Here is a 19,309-nt window from a genome sequence, read left to right as displayed (position 1 = left end):
GGTGGGGGCTTTAGAATATGTGGCTTGTATTTTTGAAACTTAGACCACTTGTTGTTTGTAACTCAAGTATGTGAATCTGATCCAAAAATACAGTTTAAGATAGATGTTTATGAATCAGGATGCTTCCTTCAAACTAGTAACCATTCAGCAGCTTGGTGGAAATTATGAAATCTTGAGAGAATTAAAAGAAAGGAGGTATTACATTAAGTGTACTTCTAGGTATGATAATTTCACATTTTCTCACTTGACTATTTAAAATGAGTGAAAGATATTTGAGTTTTTCTAAATTCCTAACATTAAAGAACAATACTGGTTTGTCTTCAGTTTCCAAATAAGGAAATATATGACTCATTGTTAAGTCACTGTTAGTATTTGAGAGTTTTTTCCTATTACACCCTGTGGACACTGTTCTTTCATCTTTCAAGGCCTACAGCTGTAATACGTAGGTCATAAGTGGATGAAAATCAAAAAGTTATCTACACCTGAAAACATTTTTCAACTCTAAAAGTATATAAAATTCTTTTTCTTGTATGCATTTTTATACTTGTTTCCAAATGTACTGTATATCAGGCAGTAAAGAATTATGAAATTAATCATTGTTATAATAAACACTGTTTTTTTTCTTAAAGCTAAAGAATCAGCAATGGTCTTAGTACCTGGCTAGGTATGGCCTGGTTTATAGGAGTCAGACCATGAAGATAGTGTGAGTGGCTCGACCTAGAACCACACTCATTGTTGATGTGAGGCAGGTGCTAAGGGACAAACCCCCAAAGTATTGGAAGGATGTCCAGGCAGGCAGAATGTATCATCTCTCCAGAGATGTATTATGTGGTAAGCTAGACAAGCAGAGTGTGTGTCAGATCTTAAATCAGTGAATGGATGAGGAGAGAGAAACTGAAAGTTGAGAATAGCAAGGCAGTGGAGAATGTAGGAACTTGTAATGTTCAGAAATACAAGCAAGTAGGCAGCTTGGCATTATAGAATATTTGTCCAATAGCAACTTCTAATCAAAGAGTTCCGGAACTCAAAGATGGGAAGAGGAGGATGTAGAGTCAGTGGGTAAGTTGTAGACCTCCTGGAAATTCTACAGGAACTGAAGTGTGTGTGTTACTATAAGGACCTAGGCCCGTAGAATATGCCACATTTAGGTCAGTTTTCCTTGTAGTGTTGAGAAGTCAAGGCTGAAGCTTTCAGAGGAGTCAAGCCATCTTAGTTTTGAGAGGGGAGGACTCTTGAATCTGGGAACCCCATAGACCTGAACACATTAATAGTAAGTTATGATGCTTTATTCTAAACTCTTAGAATGCGTAGATTTCAGCATCATATACTTGAAAAGAAATGTGGGGTTTTTTTTAATAATTTTAAAAAATGGATTATAGGACTATCGGGGTAGTCTGTTTTTGAGTCATCTTGATAAGTTACATTTTTCTAAATATGTCCATTTCATCTTAAGTTTTCAAACTTATTATCATAAAGTTGTTTTTACCTTTTAAGACCTAATATTGTTTGTCCATTTATCTTTTTTTTTTAAGATTTGTTTATTTGAGAGCGTGTGTACACATGAGTGGGGGGAGGGGCAGAGGGAGAGAATGTTCAAGTGGGACTCCTTCCCACAACCTGTGAGATCATGATCTGAGCCAAAACCAAGAGTCCAAAGCTTAACCAACTGAGCCACCCAGGCGCCCCCAGTTGTTTCTTTCTTTTCCCTGATCAATTTTGCTAGAGGTTTGTCTGTTTTTATTCCTCTTTTCCGGGGTGTGCAAACTACAGCCTGTGGGCCAAATGTGGCCCACCTCCTGATTTTGCAATAAATTGTTATTAGAACACAGCCAGGCCAATTTGTGTATGTGTTGTCTGTGGCTGCTTTTGAGCTACAACCTCAGAGTTGAGTAGTTGTGACAAAGACTATTTGGCCTGTTAAGCCTAAAATCTTTACCATCTGATCTTTTATAGAAAAAGCTTTCTAACTCCTGATCTTTTTGAAGGAGGAACTTTTGGCTTAGTTGATATTCTTAGTTGATATCTTAGTTGTGCTGTGTCTATGTGTGTGTTCACTTATACTTTCTTACGGTTCTTTATTGTTCCTTTCTAACTTAAATTGGGTGCCTATTAGTTCATTGATGTTTAGCTGTTCTTTTCTAATGTAAGCAATTAAGGCTATAAATTCTCACTATATACTGATTTGGTGTAATTCCCAAAGTTTTGGTATGAAGTCCCCCCCCCCATTACTTCTCTTTTTATTTATGATTTCTTACCCATGAATTATCATTTCCAAATATGAGGGCTGTTCCTTAATTCTTTTTCTTTTTTTTTTTTTTAAGATGTTATTTATTTGACAGACAGCTAGAGAGGGAACATAAGCAGGGGCAGTGGGAGAGGGAGAAGCAGGCTTCCCGCTGAGCAGGGAGCCCGATGGGGGGCTCGATCCCAGGACCCTGGGGTCATGACCTGAGCTGAAGGCAGACACTTAACCACTGAGCCAGCCAGGCGCCCCCTTAATTATTTTTCTAATGATTTTTAAGTGAATTACATTGTGGTCAGAGCACATGGTTTGCATATATTAAAATTTGTTGAGATTTTAGTTATGGCTCAGTATGTGGTCGGTGTTTTTTATGTGTTTCTGTAGGTAGAGCGTTCTGTATGTGTCTATTTTAACAAGCTTATTCTAAAGCTTTTTTGTGTGTGAAAATCAACTACTGTGATTGTGGAGTTGTCTGTTTCTGTTTGTATTTTGCAGTAACTAATAATCTTTAATAACCCATTTTGCTTTAAAAGCCTATTTTGTTTGATAATAATATAAGTACATTGTTTTCATTTTATTAGTAATTGCTTGTTACATCTTTTTACCATTCTTTTACTTTCAGTTTTTCTGAATCCATGTTTTACATACATCTCTTATAAATACCAATAGTTGAATTAAAAAAAAAACCTAGGCAAATTTTGTCTTTTAACTGGAACATTTGGCCTATTTACATTTTTTAAAATGACCAATATTTTGAATTTATTTCCCTTATTTTATTTTGTATTTCTGTCCCTCCCTCTCTTTAGATCTGATTTACTATCTGGACTTAGTTTCCTTTAGCCTGAAGTACATCATGTAGAATTTTCTTTTCTTTTTTTTTTTTTTTTAAAGATTTTATTTATTTATTCATGACAGACAGAGAGAGAGAGGCAGAGGGAGAAGCAGGCTCCCAAGGAGCAGGGAGCCCGATGCGGGACTCGATCCCAGGACCCTGAGATCATGACCTGAGCCAAAGGCAGACGCTTAACCATCTGAGCCACCCAGGTGCCCTCATGTAGAATTTTCTTAACGGAGGCCTACTGATGGCAGATTCTGTCCTACCGCAACCCACTGGAAAACCTCTTTATTTTGCCCTCATTCTTAATTGCTGTTTATTCTGGCTATCAAATTCTATATTGTCAGTTAACTTCCCTTAGTAATTGAAGATATTTCCTTGGCTTTTGGTTTTTATTATTGTGTTTACAAGTCAATATTAGCTATTGTTTTTTTGAAATCTGTTTGCCTCTGCCCCAGTTTTTTCTCTCCTTCTGATTTCTCAGTTCTTGGTGTTTTTTTACTGTATTATTCTTTAGTCATATTTTCAACTCTTTTTATTTTTCTCAAGTCTTTGAGGGTCTTATTCTGCTGTCATTCCTGCTGGTTTTTACTTTTGATGTTATTTCTTTGGATGTTTTATGATTTCTGTCTATAACTCCTAATTCTTGGAACTGTGGGAATGTCTTGAGGCCTAGGAAGAAAATTGATTATTCTAGAGGTTATTTGCTTTTGCTTCTACCAGGCACCTGTTTTCTGCACAACACAACTCTAGAACCCTGTGAAAAAAATTCTCAACCCACATTGTGTGAATTAGGGCTGAAAATCATGTGAGGGCTCATTTGGGGGGTTTATGAAATCTCAAGGGAGTATCTTCTGTTTTCTCCTATTCAGTAACGGGGTTCAAGACAGGTAATTTCCCTTGCATTCTCCTGGGAGTACAGGTGTATTTCTAATTCAGGCTACCAGTGGGTGTGTAGTGGTTTGGGATTTCAGCTTTGTGGAGGGAGGGGTCTCAGACTTCTCACCTTTGGTGGATCCTGGGTTTTTCCTCCTATTCTCTTCCCACGCTAATCAACCCTATGAGGTTGTGAAGCTTAGGGTCATTTGGTTTAGCACCTGTCCTCAACTTGCTCCCTTTGAGATACTGTCTTCATTTATTTTAGCCCGAACAGAATAGTCCTTACAGTTGTCTTGCTGGTTTATTGATGCATTTAAGATATTTTTCTCCTCCCATTTTTATCCAACATTTTTAGTTGTTTTCTATGAGGAGGCCAATCATTCCTTCCCAGTGCTGGAAATGAAAGCCTCGATTGCCTTTTGAGCCTCCCTATCACACAGCATTCTCATGGTATTTTTATGCTAACAATACCAAATGGAAAATCACAGTCATTTGATTGTTAAAGGCTATAATTTTAACTATCAGTAAAGAAAACTTAAGTCTAGTTATAAATGATAGAAAGCTAACTTTAAGAAATATTTAACATAAAAATATGAATGGAATTTTGGTATTTTTAGCCAAAAAAAGGAATTGGAGGAAGTAAACCAATTAGAATATCTATTTTACATTTTTAACAAAACTAGAAACTTAGGGGTACCTGGATGGCTCAGTTGGTTAAATATCTGACTCTTGATCTCAGCTCAGGTCTTGATCTCAGGGTCGTGAGTTCAAGCCCCACCTTGAGCTCCACACTGGGCATGATGCCTACTTAAAAAAACTAGAAACTTAGAATTTTTACTTTTTTTTTTTTTTTTTTTTAACTTTAAGTGGGCTCCCACACCCAGTGTGGGACTCATGACCCTGGGATCAAGAGTCACATGCTCCACCAACTGAACCAGCCAGGTGCCCCTAGAAACTTAAAATTTTTAAAAAGCTAGTATGGTACTGCAGTGACTACTATATTAGAGTATTTGTATAATTTAAAAAAATACATCATAATACTTATTTATTAACAATTTGGGGTGTAAAATACAGAAAACACTGACAAAATACATTTTTGAGAGGGAACCCTTAAGAGTCAGCTTCTTATTACAACTTGGGGTAAGCTATAGTTATTTCTGCAGCCTCAGTTTTATTTTTATTTTATTTTTTAAAGATTTTACTTATTTGAGAGAGACAGAGACAGACAGACATAGTGAGAGAGAGCACAGGTGGGGAGGAGAGGGAGAAGCAGGCTCCCCGCTGAGCAGGGAGCCCAACATGGGGCTCGATCCCAGGACCCTGGGATCATGCCCCAGGCTCAAGGCAGACGCTTAACTGACTGAGCCACGCTTAACTGACTGAGCCACGAGCACCCCTGCAGCCTCAGTTTTAATACCAGAAGTCTCCCTAAGGGCTTGGAGAGCTCAGTCTACTTTTTGATCTCTTGAAGCCTGAATTCAGTAACAATATGTGTTATGTTTGTGTTTTTGGTTTCTGGTAGGATGATGGAATACTAGAACACTGTTTTCAGTTTATGTTGAAAGGTTATTTTCTGTGGTTGTGCATAAGGTGGTGCCTCTGAAATGTTGTCATTTAAAATACCTTACCGACAATCACCAGTTCTCCGTACAAATTAAGGGTATGAGTACAAGAAAGAAAGGGCTACATAAAGAGGGGTTTGAGAAGGTCTTCAAAGTCATTGTAGCTACTGCTTTGCTGAAAAGGGGAGAAGATTGAAAATACATTGTTCCTATTATGCTTTCATATTCAGTTGTAGGTTTAAAATAGGAGGCCTGGGTTTATTATAACCTTGTCCGTAGCAAAATTATTTGAGAATTAGACAATGTAAATTACAGGTAGAAATCTGGGGAGGGGGATGTTAGATACAGGATTTATATCATACACCATAACACATTCTAAATGGTTTCAATAGTTAAGTGGAAAAAATAAAATTATTAGGCTAAATTGCAGGAAAACATTCGTGTATTATTAGGGTGAGAAAGGGAGTTTCTCTGCACCCAAGACAAAAACCATAAGGCTAATGATAAACTATGAAAAAGAAAAGCCACTGCATATGAAGAGTTAATGCTCTTAACCCATAAAGAATTCCTAAAGTCCATAAGAAACAAAATAGTGCAATAGAAGAAACAGGCAACTGCCATGAGCAAGCAAATTTTAAAATAATTTAAAAGTATAAGAGAAAGGTTCAGTTTTATAGTCAAAGAAATGTAAATTATAACCAAATGATATGGAAAATACATCAAATTGGTAAAGCTTTTCAAATAAAATAACCCAGTGTTGGTTGATTGTGGATAATGGATTTTCATATAATTGTTGGTAGTGTTATGATTTGGAGCAATTTTCCTGGAGAGTAATTTGGTGAAATACATAAATCTTTTAAAATTTAGTATATTCTGTGACCTAACAAGTTTATTCTTAGGAGTTTATTCCAAGAAAATAATTAAATACGTGTGCAAAGATACACAGTTAAGAATGTTCCTTGCAGCTTATTTTGTAACACATGAAAAAGTGGGGGTAGTTTAATGTTCAGAGTGAGGTTGATTTAAATAATACATTGCTCTTTCCTACAATGGAATATTATATGTCTAGGTAGTAAAAATGATATGGTAAAGAATATTTAAATTTATTTATCAGTCAACAAATATTTATTGAATATCCAACCCATGCCAGATGCTGATGTAAACAAGCCAAGTTTCTGCCTTAACACATGATAAAAGCAAAAAATACAGCATACATAAGTGAAAAAAGGTGATTAAAAATCTATATTCACGTACATGTTTGTATGTACACAGATATTAGAGTAATATATATTAAAATATTAATAGGTGGGGTGCCTGGGTGACTCAGTTGGTTAAGCATCTGCCTTCTGCTCAGGTTATGATCCCAGGGTCCTGGGATCTAGCACCTCATCGGGCTCCCTGCTCTGTGCTTTTCCTTCTGCCTCTGTCCCCCCTCACCCCCCCGTCTCTCATGAATAAATAAATAAAATCTTAAAAAATAAATAAAATATTAATAGATGGAAGGTTTGCATTCTGCATTGCAACCATTCTGCATTGCATTAATAGACAGAAGGTTGAATTTCTTCTATTGCTTCTCTGTATTTTTGAAAATTCTAAATACCTAACATTTTTGTGAACAAAATGGGATGCCTGGGTAGGGAGGAAGTAAATACCTGCTTTTTTATGAAAGGAAAACAAGAACTAATATTAAGACCAACTTTGTGCCAGGTGTGTCTCATTTATTTCTTGTTAGTCCCTTGAGGTAGTTCCCATTTTGATTATCCTATTTTTGCCTCTGAGAACACTGAGGCTCTGAGAAGCCCAGAGTCACACAGATGGTAAGTGATGGAGCAGGACTCACCTCAGATCTGTCTGCCATCACACCATTCTCTTTGCTGTCAGTCATGTCTGCAATGAGTGTTTCTTGCTTTTTAAAAAAAATTTGATGTAGCACTTGGCAATTCCCTACATCTATTTAAATTGGCAAAATTATGTGAAAAAACCTTTTCTGATTTATTAAACAACTACAGATTTTGAATTTAGGATAACGTTTGCTATTTTAAATTTCAGTACAAGGTGTTTTGTCAAGTAGCAACTCTGTATTGGCATTATTTAACACTTAGGTAACAGAGTGGAATTAGGTGAATTTTAGAGAATTGGTGATTCCAATTCCAATTAGTGATTTCCTTTATGGCCCTAATCTGTGATACTCTGTTTTTTCACTAAGTAATTTGATAAATATTTAACTCATATCATCAAATTTTTATTCCTTCCTAAGAATTTTCATATCTGTTCACATTAAAAAAAATCTTTCAGATCGTGTATACTCACTTTTAGTTAGGGAAATATTATCAGCAAATCATATCAAATTCTTGGCTTTTCATAAAAATTAGATACAGAACATTTTTTACTTTATTTTGCTTATTTTCTATAAACTCATGCCTAAACAAAAATAAATTAAGCATATAAATACATAAAACCAAGGTGACTTTTGATTAATTTGAGTTCTGAGAGATGGCAGGTGAAGTGATTTTCTTATGAAATTAGGCCTTAGGACTAATAAGGAATAAAGAAAGACCCATCCTGATTTTTATAAACTATGATCTCATTATATAGTGATGTGACATTTTTATATCCTTAAGTGAAACATTTTTCTTATTGATGAAATAAAGATGTTTATAATTTTTAAACTTTGTTTTGGATACACAGCTCACTGTTAATGAAGCGGCTGCTCAGCTCTGTGTGAAGGATAATGCCCTGCTGACAAGAAGAGATGAACTGTTTGCCCTGGCTAGGCAGATTTCTCGAGAAGTCACCTACAAATACACCTACAGAACCACCAAGTAAGTGTCTAACTAATTGACAGGATTTTGCATTGCTTGATAGAAGTGGAACTTAAAACACTACCCACTGATAGAATATAAGCATTTTTCAAAAAGTAGAAGTGTGATGTGATTGTGGTTCTATAAAATTAAAGAGTGAAGTGACTTTTCAAAACATTGCTAATGTGGTTTTTGTTGTTTTAATTCTCTTTTGTCTTTCTTTTGAAAGGCAGTTCCCTAGCACTGTAGCATTGTTCTGGTAGTGGTTTTAGACATTCTTCTCACACAGATGCTTTGGTTTTGAGTGTGATGATGAGATTTAGTTATTTGTATACCCACTAACTATATGAACTTGTTGAACTCTTGGAGGAAATAAAGTGGTTCCTTTTGCACGGTGTTTGCAGTCTAATGAGATTAGTTGACTAGATGAAAAGACTCCATTGGCCAGTATTTAAGGGAGAATTGGAAGATGCCAGACTATATGGAATATGGACATGTGTTTGAAATATGAAAGTAGAATATGGAATATTTGAAGTAAAACACATGTTGAAAAGCAGTGGTGGTTTTAAAATTTAATATAAACACATCTTACTATTCTTCATCTCATCTTCACTTAAATCCTAAGCAAGATGGCATAGTACCATTTCAGTTTTAGTCAGTTGTTCCCCGTGGACCCCGATTTCTAGTTCACCATCAGTTGTGTCCTGCTTCTTCTCTGAGTAGATGCACATGACCCCTGGCGTTAGAGTAATTGAATGTGTGTTGAAAAACCACATCCTGAGCACCCTCCCTCGCCCTAATAAGTATAGGGGATGGAGTCTTGGAATCCAAATTTTCACAAGTGGCCCAGATTATTCTTGTCCCTATTCAGGTTTGAAAAGCCACTGTTGAGGCATTTACTGTCATTATGTCCCCTAACTCATAGCAGCTTCCTTTGCTACCTTGCCTTAAGAGCTCACATATTTACAAACTGACACAAAGTAAAATTATGCAGACTAAATGAACAGGCTAAGAATATTATAGAATTATTTATAAGATTTTTTTTAAGTTGGATAATCGAGAGCTGATGTAGTGATTTTTTTTTTTTTATTTTTTCACTGTATTACACAAAATTTTTGGCCTGCTTTATTTAAGTAATTTAATCAAAGTAATACATGTATATGATTTAAGGAATCCTATAGTGCACAGGGCTTTACTGAAAACTCAGCAGTTTCCCTGCCCCACCCCTGCCTCCTTCTGAATACCACACCCCAGAGGCAACTGCTTTCAACATTTTTTAGCTGTTTCTTGTAGTATTTACATTTATATACTTAAATATATTTTTAAATAGGGGTGCTTTTTTTTTAAAGATTTTATATATTTATTTGACAGAGACAGACACAGCGAGAGAGGGAACACAAGCAGGGGGAGTGGGAGAGGGAGAAGCAGGCTTCCTGCGTAGCAGGGAGCCCGACACGGGGCTCGATCCCAGGACGCTGGGATCGTGACCTGAGCCAAAGGCAGACACTTAACAACTGAGCCACCCAGGTGCCCCTAAATAGGGGTGCCTTTAAAAAGTTAAAAATATATTTAACTTAAAAAGTTAATATGGTGGTTTCAGGATAAAATGGTGGCTCAGTCGGTTAAGCGTCTGCCTTCGGCTCAGGTCATGATCTCAGAGTCCTGAGATCGAGTGCCGAGTCAGGCTCCCCGCTCGACGGGGAGTCTGCTTCTCCCTCTCCTTCTGCTTCTCCCTCTCCCTCTGCTGCTCCCCGTTTGTGTTTTCTTACTCTGTCAAATAAATGAATAAAAAATATTAAAAAATATATATATTTTTTTAAATATATAACATGTTTACATAATTTAGAAGCCAAAACTATGTGAATACGTAATATAAAAAGTTGCACTCCTGTTCTGGTCTCTTTTTAACTTCCTCCTCAGTAGAAGTAGTTTTATTAGTTTCTTTTTCATCTTTCCAATGTGTGTTAATGCACTTGCAAACAGATATATATTTTCTCATTTTTTACCTTTTTTCCAAAAAAAAAAAATTGGTAGTATGTGTCTGCATTATTCTATATTTTGCTTTTAACATGTCTTGGAGATCTCGTCATGGTAGTATGTACACATCTTCATTATTTTTTTACAGCACCATGGTATTGCATTGTGTGGATGTACTGATTTTTTTTTTTTTAGTATGAATTTTTTTTTTTAAGATTATTTTTAAAAGATTATTGTGAAAGAGAGAGAGAGAGCACACGTGCGCAAGCAGAGGGTGGGGCAGAACAAGCAGATTCCCCACTGGGCTCAATTCCATGATCCCAGGATCGTGAACTGAGGTAAAGGCAGACTGAGCCACCCAGGCGCCCCACCATGATTTATCTAACCAGTCCCCTATTGATGGATACTTGAGTTGTTTCTAGTCTTTTATCATTACAAATAGCATCATAATAAATAATGTCATACATACTTTGTTGATTCTGAAATGTACTTTTTTTTACATTTTAACATCTTTTACTTTGAGGGATAATTTATAATTGATGGCTTATTACAGTTTAATTGGCAGTAGTATTTCATATATCTGTAGGTACCTCTGGGATAGAGTCCCAGCAGAGAGATCCGTAGGTCAAGGGAAAATACATCTGTAGTTTCAATAGATAGACAACATGCATTTGAATCTTACGTAGCCTTAAGCATTCATCTTAAATGGCCACTTTGGTCATTTTATCCTGAAGTGTTCCTACTGATCCATAAAAAGATACCATGCAATACAATCCTTCTTGATTTTTTTTTTTTCCCCTTTTTCATTATGTGATGATCATTACATGTTTATTGAGTACTTATTTTGTGGGGAAGTTCTTAGGTAGTGGCCTTTTAAAATGTGTAATATAATGGTGTCTGCTTATTTCCCTAATGTTAATTTAGAAATGATGAGAAGTCTTTTTTGTTATGTCAGTGTTCTTTATGAATGTCTTATTTCTGGTGTAAGGGTTTCAAGGGTATATGTTTTGGTGGAAGTTCATAGATTGAGATGTCTTTAGAATAAAATTTGTTACTTTCTCAAGTTTTTCTCTCTCCCATTCCATTCAGGTCAAAATGTGGAGAAAGAGATGAATTATCCCCGAAGAGAATTAAAGTGGAGGTAAGATTATGCATGTTTTCTTATGCTAATAATATTTGCTAGTTCAAACTGAAAAAAAGGATGTTCCATAAACAAATGAAAAATGTGAATGAATTGTGGAATCTTTAAGACAATACAGAATTTTGTTACTTTGAAGTATCTAATTTGAATTAGAATACTAAAGAAATTCTTAGAAGGAAACAATAATGAACTTGATGTCCAGTCAGTTTATCACAGGTTGATTTGTCAATAGGTGTTTCTTACAGATTTAAAACTCTCCTGGTTAAATGATTTTTTTAATAATCTTATGTATATCATTAGTCATCTTATCAAATACATTTATTTTTTTTTAATTTATATTATGTTAATCACTATACATTACATCATTAGTTTTTGATGTAGTATTCCATGATTCATTGTTTGCGTATAACACCCAATGCTCCATTCAATACGTGCCCTCCTTAATACCCATCACTGGGTTCACCCATCCCCCTACCCCCCTCCCCTCTAGAACCCTCAGGGGTTTTTTTGTTTTTGTTTTTGTTTTTTAAAGATTTTATTTATTTGACAGAGAGAGACACAGCAAGAGAGGGAACACAAGCAGGGGGAGTGGGAGGGAGAAGCAGGCTTCCCGCGGAGCAGGGAGCCCGGTTTGGGGCTTGATCCCAGGATGCTGGGATCATGACCTGAGCCGAAGGCAGACGCCTAACGACTGAGCCACCCAGGCGCCCCAGAACCCTCAGTTTGTCTCTCAGAGTCCATAGTCTCTCATGGTTCATCTCCCCCTCCAATTTTCAAATACATTTAGAGGAGCTAAAGGTTATTTATATTCACGATCTGAGGGAAATGACAATTTAGTAGCTCCAAGTAATGGAGACTTTCCTATAATCAAGCCTCTTTTAGAGGATCATGTTGAGGCTGAACTTTTTTTTTTTTTTAAGATTTATTTATTTGAGAGAGAGAGAGAGAGAATGAGCAGGGGGAGGGGCAGATTGAGAGGGAGACAAGTAGACTCCCCACTGAGCTGGGAGCCTGACGCAAGGCTCAGTCCCAGGACCCTGAGATTATGACCTGAGCCAAAATCAAGAGTCTGATGGTTTAACCGACTGAGCCACCCAGGTGTCCCGAGATTGTCCTTCTGATTTTAGGCCTGCAAGACGAAAGGTGGGAGTTGAGGAAGAAAAAAAATACGCTTTTCTTAGGGTTGTCAGAACTATAGAATGGTTTCAAAACTACTGTTCCTTAATTTGGATTGAATGTCTGTTTTAAAGGCCAGTCTGCAGCAGAGTAGAAATTTGAAGTCTGAGAGCTCCTTCCTTTTTTTTTCTTGGGCAGGGGATGGGGGTCTGTACTCTCTTAGACATCCATTATTTTCAAGTTAAAGCAGATAAGCTGTGTTTGACTACCCTAAATTCTTCTCATTATTTTAACTAAGTATCTGTTTGCATATAGTCTTTCAGTCACACCAAAGCTACAAATACCTTTTTTTTTTTTAAAGATTTTATTTTTGAGGGGCGCCTGGGTGGCTCAGTTGGTTAAGCGACTGCCTTCGGCTCAGGTCATGATCCTGGAGTCCCTGGATCGAGTCCCGCATCGGGCTCCCTGCTCGGCAGGGAGTCTGCTTCTCCCTCTGACCCTCCCCCCTCTCATGTGCTCTCTCTCATTCTCTCTCTCTCTCAAATAAATAAATAAAATCTTAAAAAAAAAAAAAGATTTTATTTTTGAGAGAGAGTACGCGTATATGCGCGTGCGCGCGCACACACACACACACACACACACAGGCGGGGTGGGGGGCGGGGCGGAGGGAGAAGCAGACTCCCCGCTGAGCAGGGCACCCCCCGCGGGACTCAATCCCGGGACCGTGGGTTCACGACCCGAGCCGAAGGCAGACACCCAACCAACTGAGCCACCCAGGTATCCCCGCAATTATCTTGTAAAAATGTAAATCCCTTTCTCACTCTCTCACTTAAATCTTTCCAGTGGCTTTCTACTGTACCTAGGATAAAATACACACTTGTAGAGACGTCTAAGACCCTACATGATCTGACTCTGACTTTGTATCTCTAACCTCATCTGCTACCACACTCCCCATTCTTACTGTGTCCCAGCTACACTGACCCACTTTCTGTTGCTGGAACGTGCCAAACTCTTTTTGCCTCAGCACTCACTGTTCCCCTGCCTAGATCTTTCTGTAGCTCTTCACATGGCTTCAGCTCATAGCTGAGAGTTTCCTCTGACTTCCCTGCCTCCCTTTCTAAAAGGGCACCCTTACCTCAAAATCACATTTAGGCTCATTCTCCTGGTTTGTTTTGTTTGTTTTCATAGAACTTACTGGTATCTGAAACTATTACATATTTGTTTTTATTATCAGTCTGCCCCATTGGATGAGCATACAGCTCTTACCTGTCTACTACTTTATATTCAGATTTGATAATAGCGTCTTGCAGTTAATAGGCACTTAATAAGATCAGGTGAAAGAGTGAATGGCTATGTTTAAGCATCTTTGACTTCTTAAAAAACTTTACCCTAAAGCAGTGGTTCTCAGAGAAGAGAAGAATTTCTCTTAATCTCTTAAAGGCCACACTTTAAAAAATTTTGCTTATATTTGTAATCAGTGGTCACTGTTGGCTCTCGAGTAATGTTTAAGATTCGTTAGCATCTGATACCATGCAAAAAAATTGCTGAAATTATCTAAAAGGCCATTAGAAGATAATCTAACTAGTGATGACATAGTTTTATCCTACTGCATCCCAAGATAATGAACAAGAGAGGATCCCTGTAGATTCAGTGACTCTGCCACTGAAAGGGAAGGCAGGTGAACATAGAGACTGCTAAGAAGGCATGTGCCATCCGAGGATTTAAAGGAAAGAAGGTACAAAACCTGCCCAGGGACCAGGAAGAGTAGTCAGCTGCTGGGGTAGAAATTCTGTCCGCCTCTTTCTCACTGTTGGCCCTCTATGTAATTCTGACTCGGCCTCTTCTCACATTTAAGCCCTGGTTTCCTTTTGTGTCTGTGTTCAAAGATCACATTTAAGTTTGTATGTTTAAGTTTGAGATCTGTTTGAGCTGTCATTTTTTCTTGTTAGGCTGTATTGATAAGTCTTTCTGACCTCCTCGGTGGCCCTTACCGAAATTTAAGCAGTAAGCAAAGTGTTTTTGTATCCAGCGCAATGTTTTGAGTTTCCTTTTAGTAGCTCAGAGTGTTGGGTTATAGCATTAGGTGTGACCCTTCTATTCCTTTAAATATGTTCCACTAGAGATAATTGATAGTTCTGTTTGGTTAGTTTATTGTTTTACTAGCATTCACAAAGCCACTTGAACAGTTCTGGACTTAGAATTAAGATAATCGGTGTTTCCTTTTTCTGTGAATAACAGTTCTAACCCTTCCTAAATAAGACAAGTGACTCATCAACCCAGGCTACTTTAAATGCTCTTTATAGACTCTAAAGTCTTGATTTTGTTTCCCAAAAATAAATAGGGACTTGAGCTTTTAATTTAGGACAGTAGTTTACTTTTTTTGCTGGTTTGTTTTAAATTTTGTTTTGTTTTTCAAAAGCACTGATGCATTGCAGGGCAACAGTATCTCTCCAGAGTGTGTGTGTGTTATGCATGTGTATACCTACACATGGATCCAGTGTAATCCATTGCAAAATATACAGTAGTGGCATCAATCCTTGTCTAAATTCTCTGTGTACTGTAATTCAGATCTGAGATACCAGAGCTACTCATTTGATTCCAGAAGCTGACACTGAGGTAGTTTGTGTTGTGTAGGATTGTTACTCCCTTAACGACATTTCATCAAGTATTAGTGTGTTGTTTATACCTACTTTCTATGTGGCTACCAGCGAGGGCGAGAATTCCTGGCACTAGAAGAGATTAAGGGAGGCTCCATTGAGGAGATATTGTTTGAGCTGGGTTTTAAAAGAAAGGTAGGGTTTCAGAAGGTAAAGATGTGGGGTGGACGGGCATTACAAAGATGGACTGGCATGGGCAAAGACAGAGGAAAGAAAATACTGTGCATGTTTAGAGAACAATGAGACCAATTTGTTCAGAACTTATGACTGACACCAAGGGCTTCATAGGTAAAACTAGAAAGATTGTAGAATTCTTTGAACATACTGTTTCTTATTTCATTTGAATTACTAATTCTCTATTAAAAGAAAATGCTTATAAAGATAAGCTTAGCACATTATAAATTATAGCAGATTACTAATTACTAGGCCCAAGTAAATGAGAATTTTTTCTTCCATTTTCATTTTTCTAAAATCCTTGACAATAACCAATTAGCAAACGTGCCAAATTGCTGGCTTTTCATCTTAAAAAGATAATTTTTGCACTGAGCAAAAAGAAATGTAATGCCCAGTAGATAAAATGGAAATGACATCAGAGATAGACTTGTAAGGGAAAGGAACCTTTCCTTTCCTGCCATTGCCAGCGCATTAGGACACACTGACAGAACTAGCACTTTGTTCAGGCTCAGTAAGGTGTGTTCTTGTTGCCAAAGGCTGTAATTTCCTGGTCTGTTTGTGAAGGGTTGGGTTGAAGTTTTAAAATCCTTGTCTGATTTTTTTCCTCTTATTATGTAGCAGGTTGTTCCCCTTAAAGGATAGTTAGCTATGTATTTGATTGCTTTTGTTTTTGTTGTTATTGTTTAATATAGGATACGTATTGTAGTGAAGTACTCAGGATAATCTGTTGTCCTTAAATAATGCCCCTTCCTACAGCGAATGTTAGACATTAGGAAACAGAGAGATTTTGACCTTTCTATAATTCTGAGAATAATGAAGTAGATACAGAGGAAAAAGCCTGCTAGCTTGGGAAGGCCGTAGGGTAACCCATCACTTGGAACGAAGCCTCTAAGGAAGGCGCCTCTTCAGCCCTGTATGTTAGTAAGCGAGGTTTGGGAATATTTCTCCTGTCCGGGCCGGATGAATAGCTTGTCCACCTGGAATACAACCCTTGGTGTGGATCCACTTTCAGCCAAAATGAAAATGAATTATGTTTGTTGTTTTCTTTTTCATCAGAGACCTCAAATCTAGCTCGGGGACACTTGCAAAAATAACTTTTTTATTGAATCTGTTAATGCCTGTCCCTGCTAGGCGTTTGAAATTCATTATCACAAACCTTGTTTATCCTTATATGGAGGCTTTAGGATTTCCATTTATAGCCAAAGAGACACCCAGAGAGTCTCAGTGACTCGCTCAAACTGCCACATTGCTCTCTGGTGGCAGAGCCAGGCCTTCAAATCTAGGTCTGACTCCTAAACTGCAAAGCAGTACCACCTTCCCCCTTCCTGATGAGCATTCACAGAGCACCCTCGGTGTAAGAAACGCTATTAGGATAATACCTTTTATCCTGCTAGCAGGGTGTGGAAGGGCAGGTATGTGCAGAAATGATAGTCTTTAGGAAAGGGGGAGAGAGGGGCAGTTAGCAATTTCTGTTTCAAGGAGGCATATCCAAGCAATTGTTAAGTTTTGAGTGGGAAGTTTAACCATATACAAAATATATTTAAATATAAGACATTGCCATTTGACAGACTGTTTAGAATGAGGAGAAGCACGATGTTGGGAAGATAAACAGTAAATCAAGAAAAATTAGTTTGATTTATTTATATTATACCTATGAGAGAATATATTTAAGACAGCTTGACAGCTAGTTAAAGGAGATAAAAACCAGCACCCAAAGTCCCTGGCACTCATGCCTTTTAAAAATATTAATTAAAAGTGGATTCAGTTGACAGCCTTTATTTTTCATTAAGAACATAAAGTGTTCTATGAACAAATCCTGTCATTACCTTCCGTGTTTGTAGTAATATCTTGGAAGAGAGGAAGAATATGTCAGAGAACCCGTGTTGGGACTGGCCACGGAGTTGACTAAATGGGCTGTTGCTGTTCAGATCTCATCTGTAGGTTTTCTTCGTTCACTGAAATTGCTGGAGACTAGGCAGAGAGATGGAAGGTGACAGCATTCTTGATCCTGTGTGGGCTGGGAGTGCAAAGCAATCAGAGATAACTGGATGAAAGAAATGCAGTTTGTTAATAGAGACCAGAAAGTCAGAGAATTGGGGCTTGAAGAAGACAGACTTAGAGGAAACATCTGCTAGCAGTTCCAGTGGGGTGGGGGTGGAAGAGGGAGGCAGGGGGAGGGAAAAGGGTCAGAACATCCACCTACGCTGTTACCAAGCTTGTTGAAAGAAAGCTGCTCTAATTTGATGTAGACTCTTCCCCTCTGGATCAGAAAAACAGAAGCATTACAATCTGCTATTCATATAGAAAGTGTGAGTAAAAAAAAGAAAAGAAAAGAAAATGCACGTGTGAGGCTGAGAACATCTGCTGGAACAAGCCATTTTAAAGAGAGCTAAGCAGTAGTTTAAAGCAGCTTGCTGGTATTTGGGGGCAAGGTTGAGGAGGAATGGGGGTGGAGACCAATGGGATGAGAGTAATTAGGTCATGAACAGTATCCCACCCTGTGTCTTTCATTTTCTCAGTGCTCAGAATCAGGATCTCACCAGTAAGGGAACACTGTGATTAATGGCAGTAGCCAAGAATATGACATGAAGATAAATTACTCATAGCATGGTACAGCTGGTTCTTGGGAAAAAAGCTTGAGAGACATATAACAAAAGTCCTGCACCAAACATCACGTGAAAGAGACCAGTTTCTTGGGAATGTTCTCACTCTTCCTTCTAAGCCGTATGTTTTGGATACCTGAAAACATAGGTCATGAAGTGATAGCTACTCAGTCCTATAGTTTGCCTGTAATGAACCATCAAAGACTGTGGGAGCAAATCAGAATGACTCATGTACTCGGTTTCAGAGAGATCACCGATTAGTTGGATATGGTAGTTTATTGCTCTTTGCATGTTTTTACTTCTCTTTATTAATGAGGAGCAGTGTCCGTTTCCCAAAAACTTTCACATGTAGATTTTGAAGTTCCCCCTTCCAGCTTTTCCATATTCTCATGGTTAAATAATCCTGACAGTGGTGCCACCATATGTTTGTATAGCAATGTGCACTTTTCCAAGAGTTACCATTTGCATTACTGCATTTAATCCCCATGAATCTCCAATGGGTGGATAAAGCAGATGGTTTAATCTCTATTTAAAAATTGGGAACACTGGAAATAATGAGGTTAACTTTCCTGCCTGGGATCACACATCTAGTTCTTGACACAGAAGACTAGATCGCTCTTTCTTCTGTAAGTTCCTTTGAAAACAGCCCTGGCATATTGGAGGTTCTGGCCTGGGCACACTTCACCCAGGGCTCGTTGAAAAGCCGGAACTATATATTGTCCCCCGCACATTCAGATTGGATTTTCAGAAATGCATATCTGGTTCGTTTCTTCCCTGAGACCTGCAGTGGCTTCTCTTTGAATTTAAGATAAAAATCGACAATTCTTGACATGGCTTACAAGGTCTATCAGAATTTGGCCCCGCATATCCAACTTCTCTCACCGCTCCCTCTTTCTCAGTATATTCCCTCTGTTAGCTATATTAAATATTCTCCAGCTTCTCAGGTGTGTTGGCCTGTTCTTTTTGCCTCTGGCTTTTATATGCTGCTCTCTTTCCCTAGAGAATCCCCTTCTTTCAAGTCTCAGCCTAGACATCTTGTCCTCTTAGAAGACTTCCTGACACACTGTCCTCCACTATGCTCTGGATCTCCTTGTCCTTTTCTCTCTCTAGATTGTTTGTCAGAAGGGCAGGAGTCATTGACTACCCAGCATTGAGTACAGAATCTAGAACCTATTAGGCAAATGAGAGATTTTTGATGAGTGAATAAACAAGTATTTCCAGATTTCCGTTGTTCTTTCTAGTAGAACTGTTCCTTACCAATATGGTCAAAATTTTCTTGCTCGTTTTAGTGTTAAATACCCAAGATGTCTTATACTATGTAA

At 37.8% G+C, this 19,309-nt stretch overlaps 1 protein-coding gene and 1 long non-coding RNA gene across 4 annotated transcripts in view; one reads left to right on the top strand and one right to left on the bottom strand.

Moving 5' to 3' along the window:
- NAB1 (NGFI-A binding protein 1) overlaps positions 1 to 19,309 on the top strand; it is a 48,661-nt gene that overhangs the window by 17,974 nt on the left and 11,378 nt on the right. For all 3 annotated transcript variants that reach the window (XM_035007519.1, XM_035007520.1, XM_035007521.1), the window contains exons 3-4: positions 8,207 to 8,340; positions 11,386 to 11,437. In XM_035007519.1, coding sequence (XP_034863410.1) covers positions 8,207 to 8,340; positions 11,386 to 11,437 — 186 coding nt within the window. The remainder of the gene's footprint in view (positions 1 to 8,206; positions 8,341 to 11,385; positions 11,438 to 19,309) is intronic.
- LOC118012211 overlaps positions 17,325 to 19,309 on the bottom strand; it is a 201,978-nt gene continuing 199,993 nt past the window's right edge. Inside the window, exon 4 of the long non-coding RNA XR_004679639.1 lies at positions 17,325 to 17,401. This is a non-coding gene — a long non-coding RNA (uncharacterized LOC118012211). The remainder of the gene's footprint in view (positions 17,402 to 19,309) is intronic.

This window comes from Mirounga leonina, unplaced genomic scaffold, assembly GCF_011800145.1.
Source record: "Mirounga leonina isolate KUSES-001 unplaced genomic scaffold, KU_Mleo_1.0 Mir_151, whole genome shotgun sequence".
Taxonomy (NCBI): Eukaryota; Metazoa; Chordata; class Mammalia; order Carnivora; family Phocidae; genus Mirounga; species Mirounga leonina.
Note: the sequence above shows the minus strand (reverse complement) of the source record. Positions and strands in the feature narration are given on the sequence as shown.